Consider the following 22,608-nt stretch of genomic DNA (forward strand, 5'->3'; position numbering starts at 1 on the left):
CAATTTTAAATCCACGCATTTAACAAAGAAGCTTATCTGGCATAAGGGAACAGCAAGATATGCATACACCCAGTTGATTAAACAAAGAAAGGTAGGAGATCTGGACTATTACTCTTAAAAAGACAAATATACAGCAGTATGTCTCAAACGGTCCACCGAAATCTTATGGAGCAAAAAATGAACAGAGCATAGTTCCTACAAACGATTTATATTCTTGTTTACTGGTCGATATACTACAACCTATCCCCTTAACTTAACTTCCTCCTACTAAACAAACATTAATTACTACTTTGAGAGCTTTATACTCATTACCTAAATAGTTCTCCCGAACATATTCCTATCACTTCTTTTTTTGCGTTGGGATGAATAGTAAAGCAGAGACGTTGTCTAAAGTCTCTAAACCCTTTATAAAAATTAATGGAAAAAAAAAATACATAGGACTTTACTTCCTTTTTTTCAGTGTAGAGAGTGTTTTCCTTCTTTCTGTAATGTGTACAGTCTGGTGAAAGAAAGGAAAGGGGAAACAGGATTGAAACCTTTAAACACATCAAAAGGGATGAATGAGATGGAGGAGGAAACCAAGATCAAGAATGCAGGGAAATGACCATAGGCTTTGGCAATAAAACCTAGAAGCCGATAGGTTACTATGCACAACTGCACCAAAATTGTGTGTGCACCTGTTTTAGTAACCCCACCACCTTAAATTTTACCAAAAGTAGTTGATGCATGTTATAGACTTTCAGCACTGGTAGTGAGACAGTCAACAGTATGTGGTTTCAAAATGTGCTCAGACAAAAAACAACAAAAAACCCATATTTAAAAAAAAACCAAAAACAAAACAAAAGAAAACCCCCAAAACACGTGGGGAAGACTCGATGGACCGTTGGCCTTTTTTCCTGTCCTTCTGTTTCTCGGTTTGACAGATGTGGCGATTTCCACCAGAGGCTGCTTGAGCAAGTGGTATGGTGCATCTTTAGATTGTGCTCATGGATGTCTCCAAGGCCTCATTCACATGAGGTGTATCATTGCATACCCAGTGAAATGGTCGTGTTTAACCTCACGGGGATGCACAGGTTTTCTGTATATTCCCATGCAGGCAGTCCCAATTAACATCTATAGGGATGAAGCGGCTGCACAAACACAGCCACTGCTCCCAAACTGACATACCTGAGCCAAGGAATTCCAGTTTTATCCCATGAGCATAGTCAGGAAAGGGGAAGGGGTAGAGGAGTGCTTGCTTCTGGTCACCCCCTTAGGTTACAGAAGGGATAAAAGCTTCTAAAAAGAAGCAGACAGTGGAAACAAATTCAAGGCAACCACACACGGACTGAAATACAACTGATTCAGCAGGCCAGTTGTATAAAAGTCAATCTTGAAAAGAAAAATATGACAGACAACTCAGAACTGCTGAGCAGCTAGAATCCTATATCAGGCAAGGATGAGACAAGATTCTACTAAAAATCCAGCAACTGGTCTCCTCAGTTCCCAGACATTTACAGAGTGTAGTTAAAAGAGGAGATGGTAAACATAGCCCCGTCCCAACTTTTTTGAGATTGTGGCTGCCATCAACTCAAAGTTCTTATTTTTTTCTTAAAAAAAAAAAAAAAGGTACATTTTCTCGGTTACATAGTCTGGCTGAACAAAAAAATAAATAAATAAATTTATAATCCTATACCCACAGTTGATACAGAGGAAGGCAAAAAAAAAAACCCCAGCAAAGCCTGATTAAATTTGCTCCTGCAGGGAAAGAAATCCTTCCTGATCCCCCGAAAGGCAAATCGGATATTCCCTGGATCAACTTTACCTATAAATGTTAGTATCTAGTTATATTCTGTGTATCGAAGAAAGTATCCAGGCCTTTTTTAAAGCAATATACTGAGCTGGCCAGAACCAACTCTTGAGGGAGTCTATTCCACATTTTCACAGCTCTTACTGTGAAGAATCCTTTCCGTGTTTGGAGATTAAATTTATTTTCCTCCAGATGAAAAGGGTGCCCCCTTGTCCTCTATGATGACCTCAGGGTGAATAACTCTACACAGTTTACTATATGAACCACTGATGTATTTATACACGTTGATCATATCCCCCCTTAATCTCCTCTTCTTTCCTCATAGCTCATTTGATATGTTTTCTATTTTATATTGTGAATAAAATATGGTTAATGAGATGCAAATCATTGCATCCTATTCTTATGTAGATTTTACACAGTGTTCCAACTTTTCTGGAATTGGGGATGTAGTATTAACAGGGGCTCAGCAGTGGTAGCTATATATTTGCCTCAGTACGGTTTCCTTTAGGAGAGAACGTTTGCTGTCACGGCATATAAAACTTCATATCAGCTCTCTGGTGGTTTAGCAATCACACATAAATATTGTCAAATATTTTAGACCAGGCTAATTAACCTTTGAAGTGCTAAAAGGTCTGAAAATACACTGCTAAAATTGCTCCGAAATGAAGAGCCACAAAATAAAAATTCCTGTCACTTCAAGTCCAACCAACTGTGTAGGAAAATACAGTTTGACCACCAAGCTGTATTTTCATATTTTCACTAACTATATCTTGTATATGGTCACAAATACAATTCTTTATTTCACACTTACTTCTGCCTACTTAGAACTACTTAGTTCTGTCAAAGTCTTACTTCAAGGCAAAAAATCTGACAAATTTTTTTTTTGCTTAGTTACATAGTCTGAAATACTAACATAATTAGTTGAAAAAAGCCACAAGTCCATCTAGTTCAACCAATAATAAAAGGGGAAAAAAAAAAAAAAAAAAAAAAAAAAAAAGAAGAGGATACAAGCCCATATACACAATCCTATACCCACAGTTGATCCAGAGGAAGGCAAAAAAAAAAAAAAAAAACCCAGCAAAGCATGGGTCATATTGCTCCAGCGGGTAAAAATTCCCTCCTGATCTTTAACCTTAAACACCTTAAAGTGAATAACTCTGCACCACGTTCACTATATGGATCACCTATATAATTATACATGGTGATCATATCCCCCCTTAAGCTCCTCTTCTCAAGAGAGAATAAATTCAGTTCCTCTAATCTTTCCTAATAGCCGAGCTCCTCCATGCCCCTCATCAGTTTAGTTGCCCTTCTCTGCACTTTCTCCAGTTCCTTTTTGTGAATCGTTGCTCAAAACTGAACTGCATATTCCAGATGAGGTGTTAATAATGATCTGTACAGGGGTAAAATGATCTCTCTCAGGAGCCTATACCTATATTATCTCCTTGATTCCAGAATCTCCTGGCCCTTTAAGTGGTTTGTGACACTGAAGCGAGGCAGGGTTTAGGGTCATGTGACTGCCATGATTGGAAGTCACAGCGGTGCCAGGAGCGCACAGGGGGTGCGCTCTAAGCAAGTTTACTTTTAGTACGCAAATATGCGGCAGCTCGGCATCAAGGCCCAGCCGCCAAGAGGCCACATATTTACGTATGACCAGCGTGAACCGGTTAATACAAGAAATGATTTTGCTCACTTTGGCAAATATAAACTTTTTTTTTTCTTCAGTTTGCAATAGTAATGGAGTGCAAGCAGCTTGTATTTCAAGGATCTACCAACCGTTATAATCTTGAAACTGATGTTGAAGCCTTCCAGGCTTAAGATGGCCATCCACAATATATAGTGATAAGAATTCTGCCCCACATTGGTCCATGCTCGCCCAAGAAAGTCAGGTACACACTCAGTTTGCCATTGACTGTTGTATTGCAGAGTAATGGACACACGTCAGATCAGCACATTGATGCAACTCCTTTAATAAAGGATATTAAAGCTATAGACTATAGCTAGTCTCCCACAGTACACAGAACATGGAAGTGCCATTATTATAGTAAATAAATTGCAAAATACCTTTTCTTATCAGCAGTTAGAGCAGTCTTGTGACTTCTATCAGTGTTCAGCAGAGCACAGGTTGAAGCTTGTAGGAGTTTTCTTTCTGCTCTAGTAGGATGCAAAATCCCTGACCTCTGTCTGGACAGTGCTGACTGGCCCTGTGCTGTTCACTTGCACTATCCCAAGAAAAAAAAAACCTCTCTAGCAATGCACACTAAACTGAGCATGTGCAGAATTGCTAGGTTCAGTCTGTCTTATCAGGAGATAAGATGTGGACATCTGGACAAGAGGAGGAGCAGAGAAGACAAGGTCAAATGGCCTTTTGACACAATACAAAAGGATTAACCCCTTAGGTCCCACAGCAAGTATAACAAGCATGCTTTACTGCATATACAGACTGATTTTACTGTTGTGGGTTTAGTAACAACTTTAACTCCATAAACGGTACACTAGGACACCAAATCTTAGGCATTTTATACACACAGGCAGTTAATCAGAGAGGGACTCCTTGAAAACAGATTTTAGATTGAAACTAAAAAAAATATATTCTTCAAAAATAATCCAGACACATCCACAGAGGTCTTGTGCACTATTCTTAGACTACAAATTCCATAGACCATACCCCCTAGTCCATCTCAGGCGCAAGCAAGAGAGGGTGGCTACATAGGAGTGGGACCATCAGCAAAAACAAACAAAAAAAAATGGAATTTGGAAGGAGGCGAAGAGCATAGGTACTTTGAGTTAAGAATACATATTTGAATAGATTTATTTTCGGTTTAAAACAAGAGAGTTTAATGTCACTTTAAAAGAGAAATTCAGTCAATAGCTAGACTACCAGCTACATCCTTTGGTGACAACTGGCCGACTATTTACAGGACACCAAACATTTGTAAAATAAACTGATTTTAAATGGACCCCCTCTCTGAATTTCCATAATACGTCCCTGGGTAATGTCCTCTATGTTTCCACGGCTGTGGACAGGAGGGGACCATTACACATATAGTGGAGGCTTTGGATTAGAGTAGATTCCCTGATGTACAGTGCATTCAGACTCCCTTCACTTTTTTTCCCAATTTTGTTATGTTGGAGCCTGATAGTACAGTTATTTGATTTCATTTTTTTTCTCTCATTAATCTACATTCAGTAGCCCATAAAGACAAAGTGAAAACAGATTTTAGATAAGTTTGCAGATTAAAAATAAAAAGCTGAAATATCACATTGGACAAAGTATTTAGACTCTTTGCAATAACACGAAGGCTAAGTTCGCACCTATGCAGTTTGCGTTTGTTCCGTTTCTGCAGTGCTTTTTGATCTTTTTGCACATGCGTTTGATGCGTTTTGCATTCCCCCCCCAATTTGTTGCTGGGCAGATTAAAACGTATCAAAATCGCACTACATGCATTTCTGCAGCGTCTTCATTGAAGTCTACTGAATCAAAAATGCAACGTTTTGCGTTTAAAAAAGTCCCTGACGCTATTTAAAAACGAACCGGGTGAAAAAAAAAACGCGGAGATGTGAACCTGTCCCATAGGAAATCATATTAACTGGACTACCGTGCGTTTCTGCAGAACAACGGAAAACGCATAGGTCTGAACCTAGACTTATGCAGGCCATAGATGGGGCGAAAATCGGCTGATTTTTCGGGCAAAAATAAAATCGGCCGATTTGTGGATCGTTAGTGGGTTAATAGGTCGGCCGTTTTTCTGGCGGATTTTTATCGGTAAAGGTTGAAAAAAAATTGGCTGATTTTCGCGGCACTGATGGGCAAAAATCGGCCGATCTTTTTACCGATAAAAAATCTGCGGAGGACGAGGAGGAAGAATTCTAGTCCGACAAAAAGTGTCCCTGCAGAGAGCTCCGCTATTTCTTTGACATTTATAGCGGCTGCAACAATGTATCTATGTTTCCAAATAAAAACATCTGTATCCGAAATGGATACAAATAGATACAATGTTGCAGCCGATATAAATGTCAAAGAACCGTCAAAGAAATAGCAGAGCTCTCTGCAGAGACACTTTTTGCCGGCTGTAAACGGGATGAAAATCAGCAGATTTTTTTTTACCGTTCCTGGTAACGTCGGCCGATTTAACGACCGATTTTTCGTTTTTTTAAAGAAAAATCGGCCGGTTTTCTCCCCATCTATGGCCTGCATTAAGAAATTTTAGCTCAGGTGACTCCCATTTCTCTTGATCGTTTGAGATGTTTCTACACCTTGATTGGAGTCCACCTGTAGTAAATTAATTATGATTGGACATAATTTGGAAAGACACACACACACCTCTCTATAAAAGGCTTCACAGCCAACAATATATTTTTTTGTAGCCTTCCCCATATCTGTGCCTTGCAATAATATGGTCTCTGAGCTCTGCAGGAACTTCCTTTTGACCTCATGGCTTTTGCTCTGAGTTTTGGCTTTTACTGCAGGTAGACTGAAATCAAGGTGTAGAAACATCTCAGCTATGATCAAGAGAAATGGGAGCCACCTGAGCTAAAAATTCAAGTGTTGTTGCAAAGGGTCTGAATACTTTGTCCAATGTGATAATTATGTTTGCCAATCTATTAAAAATAAAAAAAAAACTGATCTAAATTCAGTTTTCACTTTGTCAGTCAGGGGTGTGGAAATTAAAAAAAACAAAACAAAAAAAAAAAAAAAAAAAAAAAAAAAAAAAAAAAAAAAAAAAGCTACTTGTCCAGGGACTAAATTGGGACCCCAATCTACTTGTCCCTCATGACAATCTGCTTGTCCAGACTGAAAAAAAAAAAGTAAATAAATAATTTAACCAAAACCGTATTTAAATCGTAGGTGATTTTAGGAATGTCTGGGGCTTTTAAAAACAAGAGGCTTTATGGTGACTTAAATGTGTAATATTGTTAACATTGCGCTGTTTATCTCCTCCTCCCCTCCATGCCTGCCTCCAGCACCACACCTGGGGACTAGCAGGGAGGAGAGAGACCTTGCAGTGTGATGAACGATTGGCTGCTCATCATGAAAGGGTGGGTCAGGCTTTATACTTTATCCCTTTCGCTGCTAGAGCCGTTTGTGCTTTTTTTTGCACACATTTAAAAAATCATTTTAGGCCTGAAGATTACATAAAACCTCAAAACATTATATATTTTCTGAAAGCAGAGACCCTAGAGAATAAAATAGTGCTAGTTTAAATTTTTTATGTCGCATGATTTTACCACAAAACGTTATTTTTTTACTAAGTTAATTTTAGGGCACAAAAAAAGCAATAAATTACCCTATTTTTTTGTTAAATATAAAAGATGAGGTTGAATAGAGTAAATAGATATCCAACTTGTCAAACCTTAAATTTGTGCGCGCTCGTGAAATGGCAACGAACTTCAGTATCCTATATGTTCTATAGGTCAACACTTTTAAAGCTCCTTATAGGTCACCAGATTAGCGTTACAGAGGAGGTCTGGTGCTAGAATTATTGCTCTCATTCTGGCATGCGCAGTGATATGCGACATGTGTGTCGCAATCAAAGGTTTCATGTGTAGGCGCCCCAGCCTGTGCTTTTATGTTTATACATGCGTATGTGGGGGCCTCAATATTTTTTTGGGAGGGGGATGGTATATGCTTGGGTGTAACTATCACTTTTTACAATTAAAAAAACAAAACAAAAAAAAGAAAAAAAAAAAACTTGTTTTTTTTTCTCTCCATCACATAGGGGACAAAGTCCCCTATGTGATGATTTTTGGCGACAGGTTCTCTTTGAGACATCCAAGGTCTAAAAGACCCTGGATGTCTCCCCTCTGTTCCAATGAACATAATGCATTGCACAGCATTACATTCTTTTTTTCCCGGGGATTGCATTACAATCTCTCAACGGGGACCCAGCAGTGACATCATAACGTCACTTCCGGGTCAGCACAAGAAGAGGGGACTTGTCTGCTCTTCTCCCTCCCCACTGGCCAACGGCGAGCCGGGCCCGCAGATGGCCAAGCGGTGCCTGGGTGACCTCACGGTGGGGGTGCTGAGAGGCTGAACTGTTTGGAAGCAATTGGCCTGGATTGCAAAGACAATTCTGGTGCTTTTTAAAGCTTTTTAAAGCTGAAATCACACTGACTGCACAGCTGCCGGAGAGCTGAACTGAAGCAGTTTTCTCTCCAGCAGCTGTCCATTCTGACTGTATTAGGAGGTAAGTGTGCTGCCCAATTCCATGCATCATAGTGCCCTTTTTTTTTTTGTAGCAACTGTAAGTGCACAAATGTAACACTTCATGCATGTCACTGTACAGCAGAACAATTCACTGCACTGCTGCACAGTGACGTGATCATGTACGGTGCGCTGCAAAAACAATTGTTTTCGGACTGTCCTAGCAGCGACCGGCATTTGACAGTGCAGTAAAAAACGCTGGTCACTGCACATAGCATGAATTAGCCCCAAGCTCAAGCAGTATTAAAAGGTTACAAATTCTAGATAATATATTCGGCTTTAATCAACCACTTATATAAAAACACTTAAAGCAGATATTTATACAGACCTTTATAGTGGGATGAGTCTTAGTAGTATCCGTACTCCGCTCTCCTGGAATGCTTCCAGCAGAACGCCCCTCGCACTTATAGCGAAACCGCATGCCTCGCTGCTTTGGCTGCTCAATTATCTCCACATAAGGCACAGAAGGCGGCATAGTTGGACCTGTTTGAAAAAATAAGAGAATAGGAAGAGTAAACAAAACAGATCAATCCACCAAAAAAAAAACAAAAAAAAACAAATCCCAGTCACCAGATCCCCACAGCAGCTGGCAATATGTCCCTAGGAAACCAGGACCTGAGACCTGACCATCAGGTAGCCTACCGAGACCTGGCTTGCAGATGGACAATGATATGCACTGCTGGAAAGCAGAGCTTGGCATTTCCTGTCCTGTCTCAGGCGAGTTATAGTCAACTTCCTGTCACAAAAATCCTACTACACAGCTATGTGTAATGACTGAATATCCAACAAGTAGGACTGGGTAAAGGGAGAGCTGTGATAAATTAACTCTGTTATATTCAGCCCACATTAAAGTCGGGATCCACCCCCAAGTCTGAAGTGGCACCTGACCAGTCACTCCCTCTCCCTCCACAGCCCAGCACTCCAGTGAGCGGTGGGGAGGCAGAGCAAAAAGAGGTGCCTGACAGTCCCCGCTCTCTGCTCAGAGCGGCTGTGAGAACTCATGTCATGTGATTGCGGAGTTCTCACCCTTAGAGCCGGTGGGGGACAGATGAAGCATCGGATCGATGCTGCATCCACCTAGGTAAGTATAAATGGGGGTAAAAAAAACCCAAAAAAACAAAAGCCATACTTTTCTTTTAATCAAAAACAATACATATGCACATACACGTGAACGCAACAACTGCATATGCTGGCTCAAGTTTTAAAAAGATTTCACCCAACTGCAAATTAAGAGGCTCATGCAACAAATAGCAAATGTCCTTATCTTGTAGCCATCCCCCTTCGCCACTTAAAAAAAATTGTTTTTTGTGCTCACTGTAAAAGCCAATTTCTTTTATTTGTCCATCGAGGGGCACCATACTTTCAGGTCATCTGAAAATCAGATACAGTCAGGTCCATAAATATTGGGACATCGACACAATTCTAACATTTTTGGCTCTATACACCACCACAATGGATTTGAAATGAAACAAACAAGATGTGCTTTAACTGCAGACTGTCAGCTTCAATTTGAAGGTATTTACATCCAAATCAGGTGAACAGTGTAGGAATTACAACAGTTTGCATATGTGCCTCCCACTTGTTAACCACTTGCCGCCCAGCCACTGTAGATATACGGCGGCAGGGCGGCACTCGCAGGCAAAACCACGTTTTAAAACGTGTGTTTTGTAAACAAATAGGGGGCGCGCGGCCGACCTATCTGTCCCGCCGATCACCGCCGCAGATGTGAGTCGCCGGGTCACAGGCGGTCCTTAGCGGCTGTTTCCCAGCGATCGGCGGCAAACAGTGACAGACAGCACAGCTGCAGTAGCTGTGCTGTCTGTCACTTCCCTGTCAGCTCGAGGATGGGCTGATCGAGAAAGAACAGTTTCTCTTTCTCGATCAGCCTTGTCCCGTCCAGTACACACCCCCGTCCCCTAGTAAAACACTCCCCTCACTCCTATAACCCTTCCCTGCAAAATAAAGTTAACCCCTTCCTCCCCATTGCCATTAGTAAAGTGTGGTTTTTTTTTTGCACTGATCACTGTATTAGTGTTTTTGGGGATGTCAGTGACCCCAAGTCAGTACCCCCCAATGTCAATGTCTGCCGCAGTCCCGCCATAAGTCCCTGATCGCCGCCATAATTTGCTGATCGCCGCCATTATTAGTATAAAAAAACCCTAAAAATCCCAGTATCTTTCCCGCCATTTGTAAACGCTATAACTTTCACGAAAACCAATTAATTTACACATATTGGGTAAAGCTCAATGTGGGGAAAAAAAAAAAAAAAAAAAAAAAAAAGGATGTAAATTTCATTTATGTACCGTATTGCATGACCGCGCAATTGTCCGTTAAACTAGCGCAGCGCTGTATAGCAAAAAAAGGGCGTAAATTGCAGTATCTATACCATAGTTTGTAGACGCTATAACTTTCACACAAAGCAATCAATATACACTTATTGGGATTTTTTTTACCAAAAACATGTAGCAGAATACATTTTGGCCTAAATTTATAACTAACTTTGAGTTTACTATATATTTTTTATAGCTGAAAGTAAAAAAATATTGTTTTTCTTCAAAATTTTTGGTCTTTTTTTTGTTTATAGCGTGAAAAATAAAAAGCGCACAGGTGATCAAATTACATCGAAAGAAAGCTCTATTTGTGTGAAAAAAGAGACGCAATTTTTGTTTGGGTGCAGCATTGCATGACCGCGCAATTATCAGTTGAATTAGTGCAGCGCTGAGTAGCAAAAAGAGGCCTGGTTATTAAGGGGGGGGGGGGGTAAATCCTCTGGAGCTCAAGTGGTTAAGGGACCAAAAGTAATGGGACAATTGGCTTCTCAGCTGTTCCATGGCCAGGTGTGTGTTATTCCCTCATTATCCCAATTACAATGAGCAGATAAAAGGTCCAGAGTTCATTTCAAGTGTGCCATTTGCATTTGGAATCTGTTGCGGTCAACTCTCAAGATGAGATCCAAAGAGCTGTCACTATCAGTGAAGCAAGCCATCATTAGGTTGAAAAAACAAAAAACAAACCCATCAGAGATAGCAAAAACATTAGGCGTGGTCAAAACAACTGTTTGGAACATTCTTAAAAAGAAGGAACGCACCGGTGAGCTCAGCAATACCAAAAGACCCGGAAGACCACGGAAAACAACTGTGGTGGATGACCGAAGAATTTCTTCCCTGGTTAAGAAAACACCCTTCACAACAGTTGGCCAGATCAAGAACACTCTCCAGGAGGTAGGTGTATGTGTGTCAAAGTGAACAATCAAGAGAAGACTTCAGAGTGAATACAGAGGGTTCACCACAAGATGTAAACCATTGTTGAGCCTCAAAAACAGGAAGGCCAGATTAGAGTTTGCCAAAAGACATCTAAAAAAGCCTTCACAGTTCTGGAACAACATCCTATGGACAGATGAGACCAAGATCAACTTGTACCAGAGTGATGGGAAGAGAAGAGTATGGAGAAGGAAAGGAACTGCTCATGATCTGAAGCATACCACCTCATCAGTGAAGCATGGTGGTGGTAGTGTCATGGCGTGGGCATGTATGGCTGCCAATGGAACTGGTTCTCTTGTATTTATTGATTATGTGACTGCTGACAAAAGCAGCAGGATGAATTCTGAAGGGTTTCGGGCAATATTATCTGTTCAAATTCAGCCAAATGCTTCAGAACTCATTGGACGCCGCTTCACAGTGCAGATGGACAATGACCCAAAGCATACTTCAAAAGCAACCAAAGAGTTTAAGGGAAAGAAGTGGAATGTTATGCAATGGCCAAGTCAATCACCTGACCTGAATCCGATTGAGCATGCATTTCACTTGCTGAAGACAAAAAACTGAAGGGAAAATGCCCCAAGAACAAGCAGGAACTGAAGACAGTTGCAGTAGAGGCCTGGCAGAGCATCACCAGGATGAAACCCAGCGTCTGGTGATGTCTATGCGTTCCAGACTTCAGGCTGTAATTGACTGCAAAGGATTTGCAACCAAGTATTAAAAAGTGAAAGTTTGATTTAGGATTATTATTCTGTCCCATTACTTTTGGTCCCTTAACAAGTGGGAGGCAAATATGCAAACTGTTTTAAAACGTGGTTTTGCCTGCGAGTGCCGCCCTGCTGCCGTATATCTACAGTGGCTGGGCGGCAAGTGGTTAACAAGTGGGAGGCACATATGCAAACTGTTGTAATTCCTACACTGTTCACCTGATTTGGATGTAAATACCCTCAAATTAAAGCTGACAGTCTGCAGTTAAAGCACATCTTGTTCGTTTCATTTCAAATCCATTGTGGTGGTGTATAGAGCCAAAAATGTTAGAATTGTGTCAATGTCCCAATATTTATGGACCTGACTGTACATCCACTAACAAAAACTGGGAAGCAGGAGTGTTCATACTGGTGCAGATAAAAATGTATGGGGGAAACTCTAAACAAACAGTAACATGGAACTGATCTATCTGATCCAACCATGAGACTGAACAGAAAATAAAGTTATTAGCAGGAAAGGCGCACAGCATAAGTGCAGGCAACACTAAGAAGGGACACCTCTCCAAGGACTGAAATCAAACAGAGGAGCCAAGAAGATGTCCTGGCAAAGGAAAAACAGAGTATCCCTAGGCTAATGAAGTCTGAGCTCACCTGTTGGTGGGAGAGAAATCAGAGGATGGAAGATTTCAACTGAAAGTGGAGTTCCAGACGTGTGTGTTCATTAAAAGTCAGCAGCTATAAAAACGGTGTTTAATAAAACACACTTACCTGTCCCAGGGTCCAGCGATGTGCTCACCCACGCCATCCCTTCTCTGCCTCTTCTCTCCATGTCGCCAGCATCTCAACTGTAGACACCAGGCTGTGACTCGGTGCCCATTGTGCATGCGTGAGTCGTGCTGTGCATCTTGACTGGTCCGGCAGTCCTCTGGGATCTGTGAAAGTTCCCAGGATACTGCGGGATGAAAAAGGGGGCTGAACTTCCAGCTCACTTCGCTGCGGCGAACTGAGCCGGAAGTGGGAGCAGGTACTTGTCAAAATCAGGTACCCGCTCAAATCCATATGGTGCCAAATATGGCAGTGGAGGGGGGAGCAGTCAAACAAGCAGAGCTTCCACTTTTGGGTGGAACTCCGCTTTAAGTCATCAGCACAAGAGACCTTTCACATTGATTGTAAGTACCACCGCTTTTGTGGATATATTTTTTAAATGTTTTGATAAAATTTAGGCTTTAAGCCATCCTTTTACTGTGAGAGGTTTCCCAATTTGGAAACTAGCTTGTTCAGCAAGCATACAAGACCAGGATTTCAGTGGGCCCTTCTTCCACATCCTTTACCTGCAGTGCTGAATCCAAAACACACTGAGATGAGTGGACCCCCCATGACCATAATTAACCAGTTAGTCAAGTATGTTTTTTGAAAACCATTTCCTTCTGAGCAGCAGGACGGACAGGACTAGAACAGAGACAGGACTAGAGCATAAGTGTCCAAACCACCTATCATAACAAGAATACATTGTTGTCCAATAGTGCCTCCATCTCAGGAGAACCAACAAGGGAATGATCCCACTTTCTAGAAGAAACCATTTGTTCTTGGAATCCAGAATCTATTCCCATATTCTACAATGACAGGATCTTCCCAAAAGTAGGAAGAGGAGTTCTTACTAGTCCCAAAACTGGTGGACTGGTTTATCAAGTTAAAGACTATTTGATCCTCAGAGGCAGACAAGTTAGTCTTCTCAGGAGCCAATTGAACCACAGTGGGGAAAACTGAAGTAGGCAAAGAAGAAATACACCAGACTCACCTGCAACAACTGAGAGATGAGTAACTCCATGATAGAGAGGGGGCATAAAGGCAAACATGCTTTAGAACAGGGGTAGGCAACCTCTGAGAGGTTGAGATCTACCTGAGCAACACGTAAAAATTAAATATCACTGGGCTTTGGCGCTTTTATTTTAGCAATTAACCAGCAAGTCCTAACTAAAAGGAAAACTTAGAAAAATTATAACAAAATGTCAGTGTAAAAATATAAACCAAGACCAACTTAAAAAAGTTGACAGCTTCAGTCAGAGCAGTGGAGGTTGCTGTCATTTTTTTTTTTTTTTTTTTTTTTACAGTTTCATTTTTAAAAATTTACTGGCCCCACTCCTGCTCTCCATCCTGAAAAGATCCCTGCAGCAGCCGGTGGGAGAAGAGAGGAGGGGAAGCTGGTTCTGCAGATCAGCAAAAAAGGAACAATCTACCCATCACCTACCTGCTATAGACAGGTGGCGACCCTCAACTAAAAGAGCCATACTGGTTAAAAATATCTGTGGGCAAACAGCATTTTCCAGAACTTATTAAGCAAGATGGAGCTGAATTTTGGAAGCAATAGGTCCATCAGGAAGGTATTATCCACTAAAGCCCATGGCAACTGGGCTCTCCATCGGGGATTACCTGTGTCCCAGAATGGGTATGCCATGAGACGACACTAGAGCAGACACTGGAGCCAGCAACTTGAAAAACATGTAAAGGGGTGGAACTGATAAGCCAAATGCCCAGTGGGACAGGGATCAGCAAGTTCAGGTCACAGCTGACCACGCAGGTGGTCCCGGAGGGAGACAATAGATTGCTCTGGAGCAAGGATCTCTGGTTTGATGAGACCCCAAGAAAGCAGGTGCAGGTCTGATATCTGAGCAGTGGCACAAAGACAATAGAGGGCAAGCAGCTGTAGAGGCAGCTGGAGGCGAAACATTTGTTAGCCAGAGAACCAGGCGTAGAGGGTCTGGCCCAATTCTGGAGTAGGTAAGGGATGTGAAATCAGCCAACTTTTCTTGGACTTTTTATGTAGTGAAGTGAACAGTGTGACCTAGGATGATCTGCTCAAAAAGGGAAGGTCCGAAGAGCCGTAATCTGCCCAAGATCAAACAAGTGAAGAACTCTTCAGATACTGCATCTGCCTCCTAGCACCTTAACTAGAGTACCCTGCACATTTGTATGGACAACAGACCCATCTAAGAGACAATCCAATATGCTTTTAGCAGACCGTCACAGCTCAACCACAAGGTTCAGAAATCTGTTCCACATGCTCTAGGTTCCACTGCTGAAGGGAAGAAAACTCTTTAAGAAATTTAACTAATTCTGACATAGCTTAATGGATTAAGGTCATAGAAAGAACAGGGCAAAGGGCAGGGCCTGTCAGCGAGAACAAGGTTTTAAAGAGGGATTCTAGCTGTTGGTCAGTAGAATCCTTGAAAGTAGGTATGCCCTCTACTGACCTAATGGATTCTTTGTTAATGTGTGCCAATGGCAGGATCCGAATTTGGTAATCACTTTTTAACAATTTCTTTTCAAAATGGGAATAGATCTCCAGTAAGTGCTCAGGGGAGGTCTGGGACTCCCCCACTGGGATGCTTCCAATCCTCAGAGCAGTGGTTCACAACCTCAGTCCTCTGTACTCCCAACAGGCCATGTTTTGGGATAAAATAGCGGTTATATACCAAACCACTGAGATTGATTTAAAGCAACTGTGAAGGAAATATTGTAAACATGACCTGTTAGGGTTACTTGGGGACTGAGGTAGGGAACTACGATCATTGAAGTATCTAAGAGTGGGTTCAATGGGAAGGAAATTGCAGCTGCAGGAGCTTTGAAAGACTCACGATCAGAGACATAAGGCTGATATTTCAGATGCTGCGATACGTACTAACACAAAAAGGGCCAAAACAGTGTCTTGAAATCAATCTCACCAGAGAGACTGAAGGAATCTTGAATCTAAATCTGGAATGATGTCTGCCACCAGTGGTCCAGCCCCTTTTAAGGCAATGGGCAGATCAGAAATCAGCTCTGCAGGGTCAGGTACGAGAGCTTGCCTAGAGACTCAGCACCAATGAAAAATGGGTGAAACTGGCCAGAGTCCTGTGTAACTGAAGTAGAGGCCCATCACCAAAAGGCAGTAGACCCAGCCTCACCCAGCAATGCTAAGGGGGGGGGGGGGGGGGAGAATAAATTAGACCCTATAACCATAGGTTCAAAAAAAAGATTAAACAATTCCAGACTGCAGATGCCAGGGCCCTCAGAAAGCAAACATCCTCAAAACTGTAAGGGGAATGTGAGCTGGGATCACCCATTACAGAGTCTGACCCCATCTTGTCTAGAGAGACATGTTGAGGTTGATTTACTAAAACTAGATAGTGCAAAATCTGGTGCAGCTGTGCATGGTAGCCAGCTCTAACTTCAGCTTGTATAATTAAGCTGGTAAAAAACATAATACTTTTCCCAGCAGAGCTGAAGAAAAAAAAAAAGTCTTAGGACTCAAGCAAGAAAATTGAGGCAGGCTGGTATCATGAGGGGTTATTCTGGGCTGCTCTACATTTTTTGTTGTTTGCAAGCGTCCAAGCCACCTGTAGGCAGTGCAACCTAACAACTTCCTGTGCCATATTTTACTTTGTATTTTGGCTTATGCTTGAGTAACCTGATGGACCTACTGGAGAGATATCTTGGAAATGCTGAGGACCTAAAGTCTCCTGAGAAGACACCACAGCACTGTGCAGGTCTCTTCGTGAAATTTGGAATCTTCTGCAATACCAGATTTTTTTTTTTTTTTTTTTTTGGTGAAAGTGCAGCTCCCCCACAGAAATAGTATAGTAAATGTTATCACTCTAGGGCAGGAAGTGTAATATAGGCAGAATCAGCAAGTAATAAAAAGGAAAAAAAAAAAATGCTGAAACAAAAAAAAAAAAAAAAAAAAATCTAATGAAGCTACCACATCTAAGGACTGATAAGCAGCAATGTATTACATATTTGCATCTGGGTTTAGATATGCTTTAAGCAAAAATATACACAAAATAGTTATAGGTGTTGATATCCTCTTACTTGATACAATCCAGTCTTTTGTCATCAAAGTATGTATTAGATCTGTAAAGATAATAAACAAAATTATAATTAAAAAAAAAAAAAAAAAAAAAAGTTATGGACATATTGCTCATAGGCTGTGATAACAATAGCAGGAACATCAGAGACATAATTTTAAATGTCTTAATTACTGGTGTATGATGTACTGTACAGTTTTCTTTACCGTGTTGGGTTGTCCCTCCTCAGGTTCAATGTACAGCTATGGGCTTTGCATCTGTTTTGACTTCAGGACTAACTGCTGGAGCATGGGGAAGAAGACGCTGCAGGGTCCAGTCTAGAAGCATGGAGGGGTGGGTAAGCAAATCTTGTTTTCTGTATCCCCTAGACCAGTGGTCTCCAAACTGCAGCCCAGGGGCCGGATGTGGCCCTCTGCTTGCCTTTATCCGGCCCTTGAGACATTATTTCTGCCACAGACACCAACGATGGGGCACTATTCCTCCCACTGACACCAACGATTTCTACCCCTAATACTAAAGAGGGTTTACTCCCAGTGGGCACATTCTGGCCCCTTAAAATGTGAAGAAAAGTAAACTGGCCCTTTGCTTAGAAAGTTTGGAGCCCCCTGCCTTAGGCAAAACAAGCAATCAACTCTTGCAGTGCAGGCACAACTCCACTACAAGGGAGAATTTTATAATTTCCTGGAGTTGAGCTTTAGGGTGCATTCACACATGAGAATGCGCCTGCTTTGATTAGATGTGAGAACCCCAGCAAGGGTTCCCACAATTAACTGAAGAAGGCAGCTCCATTTAAAGCAATGAGAGTTAAAACCCCGCAATCAAATCCAAGTACAAATCAGGAAATACAGTGAGGAACAGAAGTATTTGAACGCCCTGCGATTCTGCAAGTTCTCCCACTTAGAAATCATGGAGGGGTCTGAAATTCACATTGTAGGTGCATTCCCACTCTGAGAGACAGAATTAAAAAAAAAAAAAAAAAAAATTCAGGAAATCACATTGTATGATTTTTAAAGAATTTGTCTTGTACTGCTGAACATATGTATTTGAACACCTAAGAAACAGCAAGAATTCTGGCTCTCAAAGACCTGTTAGTTACTGTGCCTTCAAAAAGTCCACCTCTACTCCACTCAATCTAACTTAGTAGCACCTGTCTGAGCTCTTTAAAAAGACACCTGTCCACCCCAAAGTCAGTTAGACGCCAACTACTACCATGGGCAAGACCAAAGAGTGGTCAAAAGACACCAGAGACAAAATTGTGGACCTCCACAAGGCTGAAGAGGGCTACATGGCAATTGCCAAGCAGCTTGGTGAAAATAGATCAACTGTTGGAGCAATTGTTAGAAAATGGAAGAGGCTAAAGACGACTGTCAGTCTCCCTCGGACTGGGGCTCCATGCAAGATCTCACCTCGTGGGGTATCACTGATAAGAAAGGTGAGGAATCAGCCCAGAACTACAAGGGAGGAGCTGGTCAATGACATGAAGAGAGCTGGGACCACAGTTTCAAAGGTCACTGTTGGTAGAACACTACACCGCCATGGTTTCAAATCATGCATTGCACGGAAGGTTCCCCTGCTCAAGTCATCACATGTCCAGGCCCGTCTGAAGTTTGCCAATGACCATCTGGATGATCCAGAGGAGGCATGGGAGAAAGTCATGTGGTCAGATGAGACCAAAGTAGAACTTTTTGGTCTGAACTTCACTTGTCGTGTTTGGAGGAAAAAGAAGGATGAGTTGCATCCCAAGAACACCATCCCTACTGTGAAGCATGGGGGTGGTAACATCATGCTTTGGGGGTGCTTTTCTGCGAAGGGGACAGGACGACTGCACTGTATTAAGGAGAGGATGAAATGGGGCCATTTATTGTGAGATTTTGAGCAACAACCTCCTTCTCTCAGTCAGAGCATTGAAGATGGGTTGTGGCTGGGTCTTCCAACATGACAACGACCCAAAGCACAGTCAAGATAACCAAGGAATGGCTCCGTAAGAAGCATAATCAAGGTTGCAGATGGGCAGCAGCCGCCAACTGAACTGACACACACCAGGTGTGTGTCAGTTCAGTTGGAGGCTGCTGCCTATCTGCAAGTGCCATTAGAGCCTGCTACATGGACTACTGCCATTCCCATTTGAATTAGCACACGAGCTGGGCTATCACCTACAGGAGGAGTTGTGCTTGGAGATTGGGTGCCTCTCTACCTTGCACAGCGGTAAATATATAGGCATGCAGACAGAAGAGTGTGCTTTCCTTGCTCTCCTCCCAAGAAGACTCCTGGGATGTATGGCATCATTTTTGGTCTAGGCCAGAAACCAGGAAGCAACTGAAGAAATGTAAAAAACAAAGCCTAAACCAGGTTTTTTGTATTCACTTATGTGCCCTGGAGTGGAGATGCAAGTGAGGAGATATATTAAGGAGGAGCCATCTAAGTGCACCTGGAGGAGGATATAGCATTAAGGTGATAACTGCTTTGTGGCCCTGTGTGGGTCAGCGTGAGGAGGTGAGCAGGCATTGCTGCCGTTTGGAGGATTCACTTTTCACACTAGAGTGGAGAACACGTTTGTTTGAAACACAGAATCACATGCATGGGCTTTTGTCACTAATTTATGCATTGTTTATCTGTTTATGGCACTAATGAATGTTAATTAGTTTATTTACAGTTGCAAGAAAAAGTATGTGAACCCCTTGGGATTTCGTGGAGTTTTGCATGAATTGGGCATAAAATGTGCTCTGAACGTCATCTAAAGTCACAACAATAGAAGAACACAGCCTGCTGAACATAATGCTACACAAACATTAGATGTTGCCATGGTTTAATTGCACATAACATGTAAACATTCACAGTGCAGGGAGGAAAAAGTATGTGAATCTTTGGACTTAACTGGTTGACCCTCCTTTGGCAGCAATAACCTCAACCAAATGTTTCCTGTAGTTGCAGATCAGACCTGCACAATGATCTGGAGTAATTTTGGACCACTCCTCTTCACAAAACTGTTTCAGTATAGCAATATTCTTGGTATGTCTGGTGTGAATCGCTCTCTTAAGATCATGCCACAGCATTTCAATCGGGTTGAGGTCAGGACTCTGACTGGGCCACTCCAGAAGGCGTATTCTGTGCTGTTGCAGCCATTGTTTTGTTGAATTACTTGTATGCTTTGGGTCATTGTCCTGTTGCATCACCCATCCTCTGCGGAGCTTCAGTTGGCGGACAGATGGTCGTACGTTTTCCTGCAAAATGTCTTGATAAACTCTGGAATTCATTTTCCCATCAATGACAACAATCCGTCCAGGCCCTGAGGCAGCAAAGCAGCCCCAAACCATGATGCTCCCTTTGCCATGTTTTACAGTGGGGATGAGGTTTTTATGTTGGCGTGCTTTGCCTTTTTTTCTCTCCACACATAGTGTTGTGTGTTCTTCCCAAACAACTCAATCTTGGTTTCATCTGTCCACAGTATATTTTGCCAGTAGTGCTGTGGAACATCCAGGTGCTCTTTTGCAAACTTCAAGTGTGCTGAAATATTCTTTGGACAGCAATGGCTTCCTCCGTGGTGTCCTCCCATGTACTCCATTCTTGTTTAATGTTTTCCTTATTGTAGATGGGTCAACAAAAATGTTAGCATGTGCCAGAGATTTCTGTAGGTCTTTAGCTGACACTCTGGGATTCGTCTTGATCTCATGCAGCATTCTGCGCTGTGATCTTGCATTCATTTTTACAGGACGACCACGCCTAGGGAGAGTAGCAACAGTGCTAAACTTTCTCCATTTGTAGACAGTCTGTCTTACCGTGGACACATGAACATCAAGGCTTTTGGAGATACTTTTGTAACCCTTTCCAGCTTCATGCAAGTCAACAATTCTTGATCGTAGGTCTTCAGAGAGCTCTTTTCTGCGAGACATGGTTCACATCAGACAGTGCTTCTTGAAACCAGTAAACCCAAAAGAGGTGTGTGTTTAAAGGGCAGGACAGCTGTCAGCAATACATCCAATATCATCACACTGATTGGAGTCAAGGTTGGCTCACTCCTGGCTCCAATTAGCTCTGGGAGAAGTCATTAAGCTAGGGCCTCACATACTTTTTCCTCCCTGCACTGTGAATGTTTACATGTTATGTGCAATTAAACCATGGCAACATCTAATGTTTGTGTAGTATTATGTTCAGCAGACTGTGCTCTTCTATTGTTGTGACTTAGATGACGTTCAGAGCACATTTTATGCCCAATTCATGCAAAACTCCACGTAATCCCAAGGGGTTCACATACTTTTTCTTGCAACTGTATACATTGGGGAGGAAGTCACTGGTATGTTTTTCCACTTGATATCCTATTTTTGTGGATCTTAATTTTGAGTTCAGTTATATTATCATCAGTTTGTTCACTGTGTGTCAGTTCACGATTCATTATTATATATTGGGATTTCACTAATTTAATCTCCCATGTAGGGAGGTGTTATTGATATGGATTGTGTGTGATATCACTGAGCACTTTTATACGATTTGGCATAGATTTATTTATTTATGATATTTGATCAATTTAGCGCTTCACTAATTTTTAAAGGTGAGCAAACCATATTGTCATTTGGCATGTGAGAGGGAAATTTGATGAACCAATCTAAGAATAGATAATACAATAGAGCAAAATCTGGCAGATCAACAAGGAGCAATATCACAAATTCCCACAAAATTAGAGATGGCAGAAATGATCGCAAAATTGGAACTATCCATGAAATATGAATTGGCAGCAATTCATAGTGATCTGGGTCAAATGTTAACACTAGGGTGGAGGAAGATGAAGGAAAGATGGAAACCCAGGCCCAGATCACTAAATTGGAAATGCAGGTGGAAGAGATGAGAAGGGAACAGAGGAACCTATCATATAACTAGAGGATCAGGAGAATAGAGAGAGAAGAAACAAATGTGAGGATACGAGGACTAAGGGAAAAAATATGGAGTGTATTTAAACCTTTAATTGGAAGACCAGACTCTGAATCCCTAATGATAGAGTACACAGAATTGGACGTATACGAAGAACTACGTCAGACTTTCCAAGAGATGTAACTGTCCACTTCCATTACCACGAAGATAAAGAGAAATAATCGAAAAGGTTGAGAGACATTCCCGAAATTACATTCAGGGAGGTGAAGTTGCAAGTTTTTGTGGATATAGCTGCTGAGACTGATCAGAAGAACAACTTTGAAACCATTATTAGATCAGATGAGAAAGAAGAGAGTCCGATATAACTTGGGGGTTCCGGCTTGTCTGATTGAGTAGAAAGATGGGAAATCGGCCAGGCTAAGATATCCAGAAGAATTAAGAGACTTCTGTGATAAATTAGATCTACAGGTGGTGGACATGGTGGGGTTTAATGAGAGACTGGAAATAAGTTGGCAGCAAGTGAATAAAAGGGGGAGATGGCAGGGGGGAAGGTGGAGAGAGGGAAAAATGTAGGGGGGGGGGTGGAAGGTGGTGTTAGAGAGGAAATGTGAGTGAGGGACTCAATATCCGGTAATTGCATGGTAATAGAGATCCCCTGTGGGGGTGGTTTGGGGTTCCCCCCAGTTTGTTTGTTTTTTTCCCTTCTCTCACTCTCCTTGGTCCTCCACCTGCCCCGCTGCCAGCCTTGACTTTTCCCCCATGAGACCCCAATTGGGATGCCTAAATATTAGTAGATACGTGGAGGGTGAAACATCCTAGAGAAAGATTGTACCTTCTCTCCAGTGCACAGGTCGCATTCACGACTGGACTATATATTTTAATACAGCACAGACAATTGGAATCTGATATAAAATCTGAGATTGAGGTGATGTCCATCTCA

General features: G+C 41.9%; 1 protein-coding gene across 4 annotated transcripts in view; it reads right to left on the bottom strand.

Moving 5' to 3' along the window:
• Nucleotides 1-22,608, bottom strand: part of RELA (RELA proto-oncogene, NF-kB subunit) — an 80,883-nt gene that overhangs the window by 52,660 nt on the left and 5,615 nt on the right. For 3 of the 4 annotated variants that reach the window (XM_089658062.1, XM_089658063.1, XM_089658061.1), the window contains exons 2-3: nt 16,810-16,851; nt 8,326-8,480 (exon numbers count right to left, since the gene is read on the bottom strand). In XM_089658062.1, the coding sequence (XP_089514188.1) occupies nt 8,326-8,480; nt 16,810-16,851 (197 nt within the window). The remainder of the gene's footprint in view (nt 1-8,325; nt 8,481-16,809; nt 16,852-22,608) is intronic. The other variant, XM_089658064.1, reaches the window with a different exon arrangement.

This window comes from Staurois parvus, unplaced genomic scaffold (genome assembly GCF_062004578.1).
Source record: "Staurois parvus isolate SC_StPar_1 unplaced genomic scaffold, SC_StPar_1.0 ptg001051l, whole genome shotgun sequence".
NCBI classification, from domain to species: domain Eukaryota; kingdom Metazoa; phylum Chordata; class Amphibia; order Anura; family Ranidae; genus Staurois; species Staurois parvus.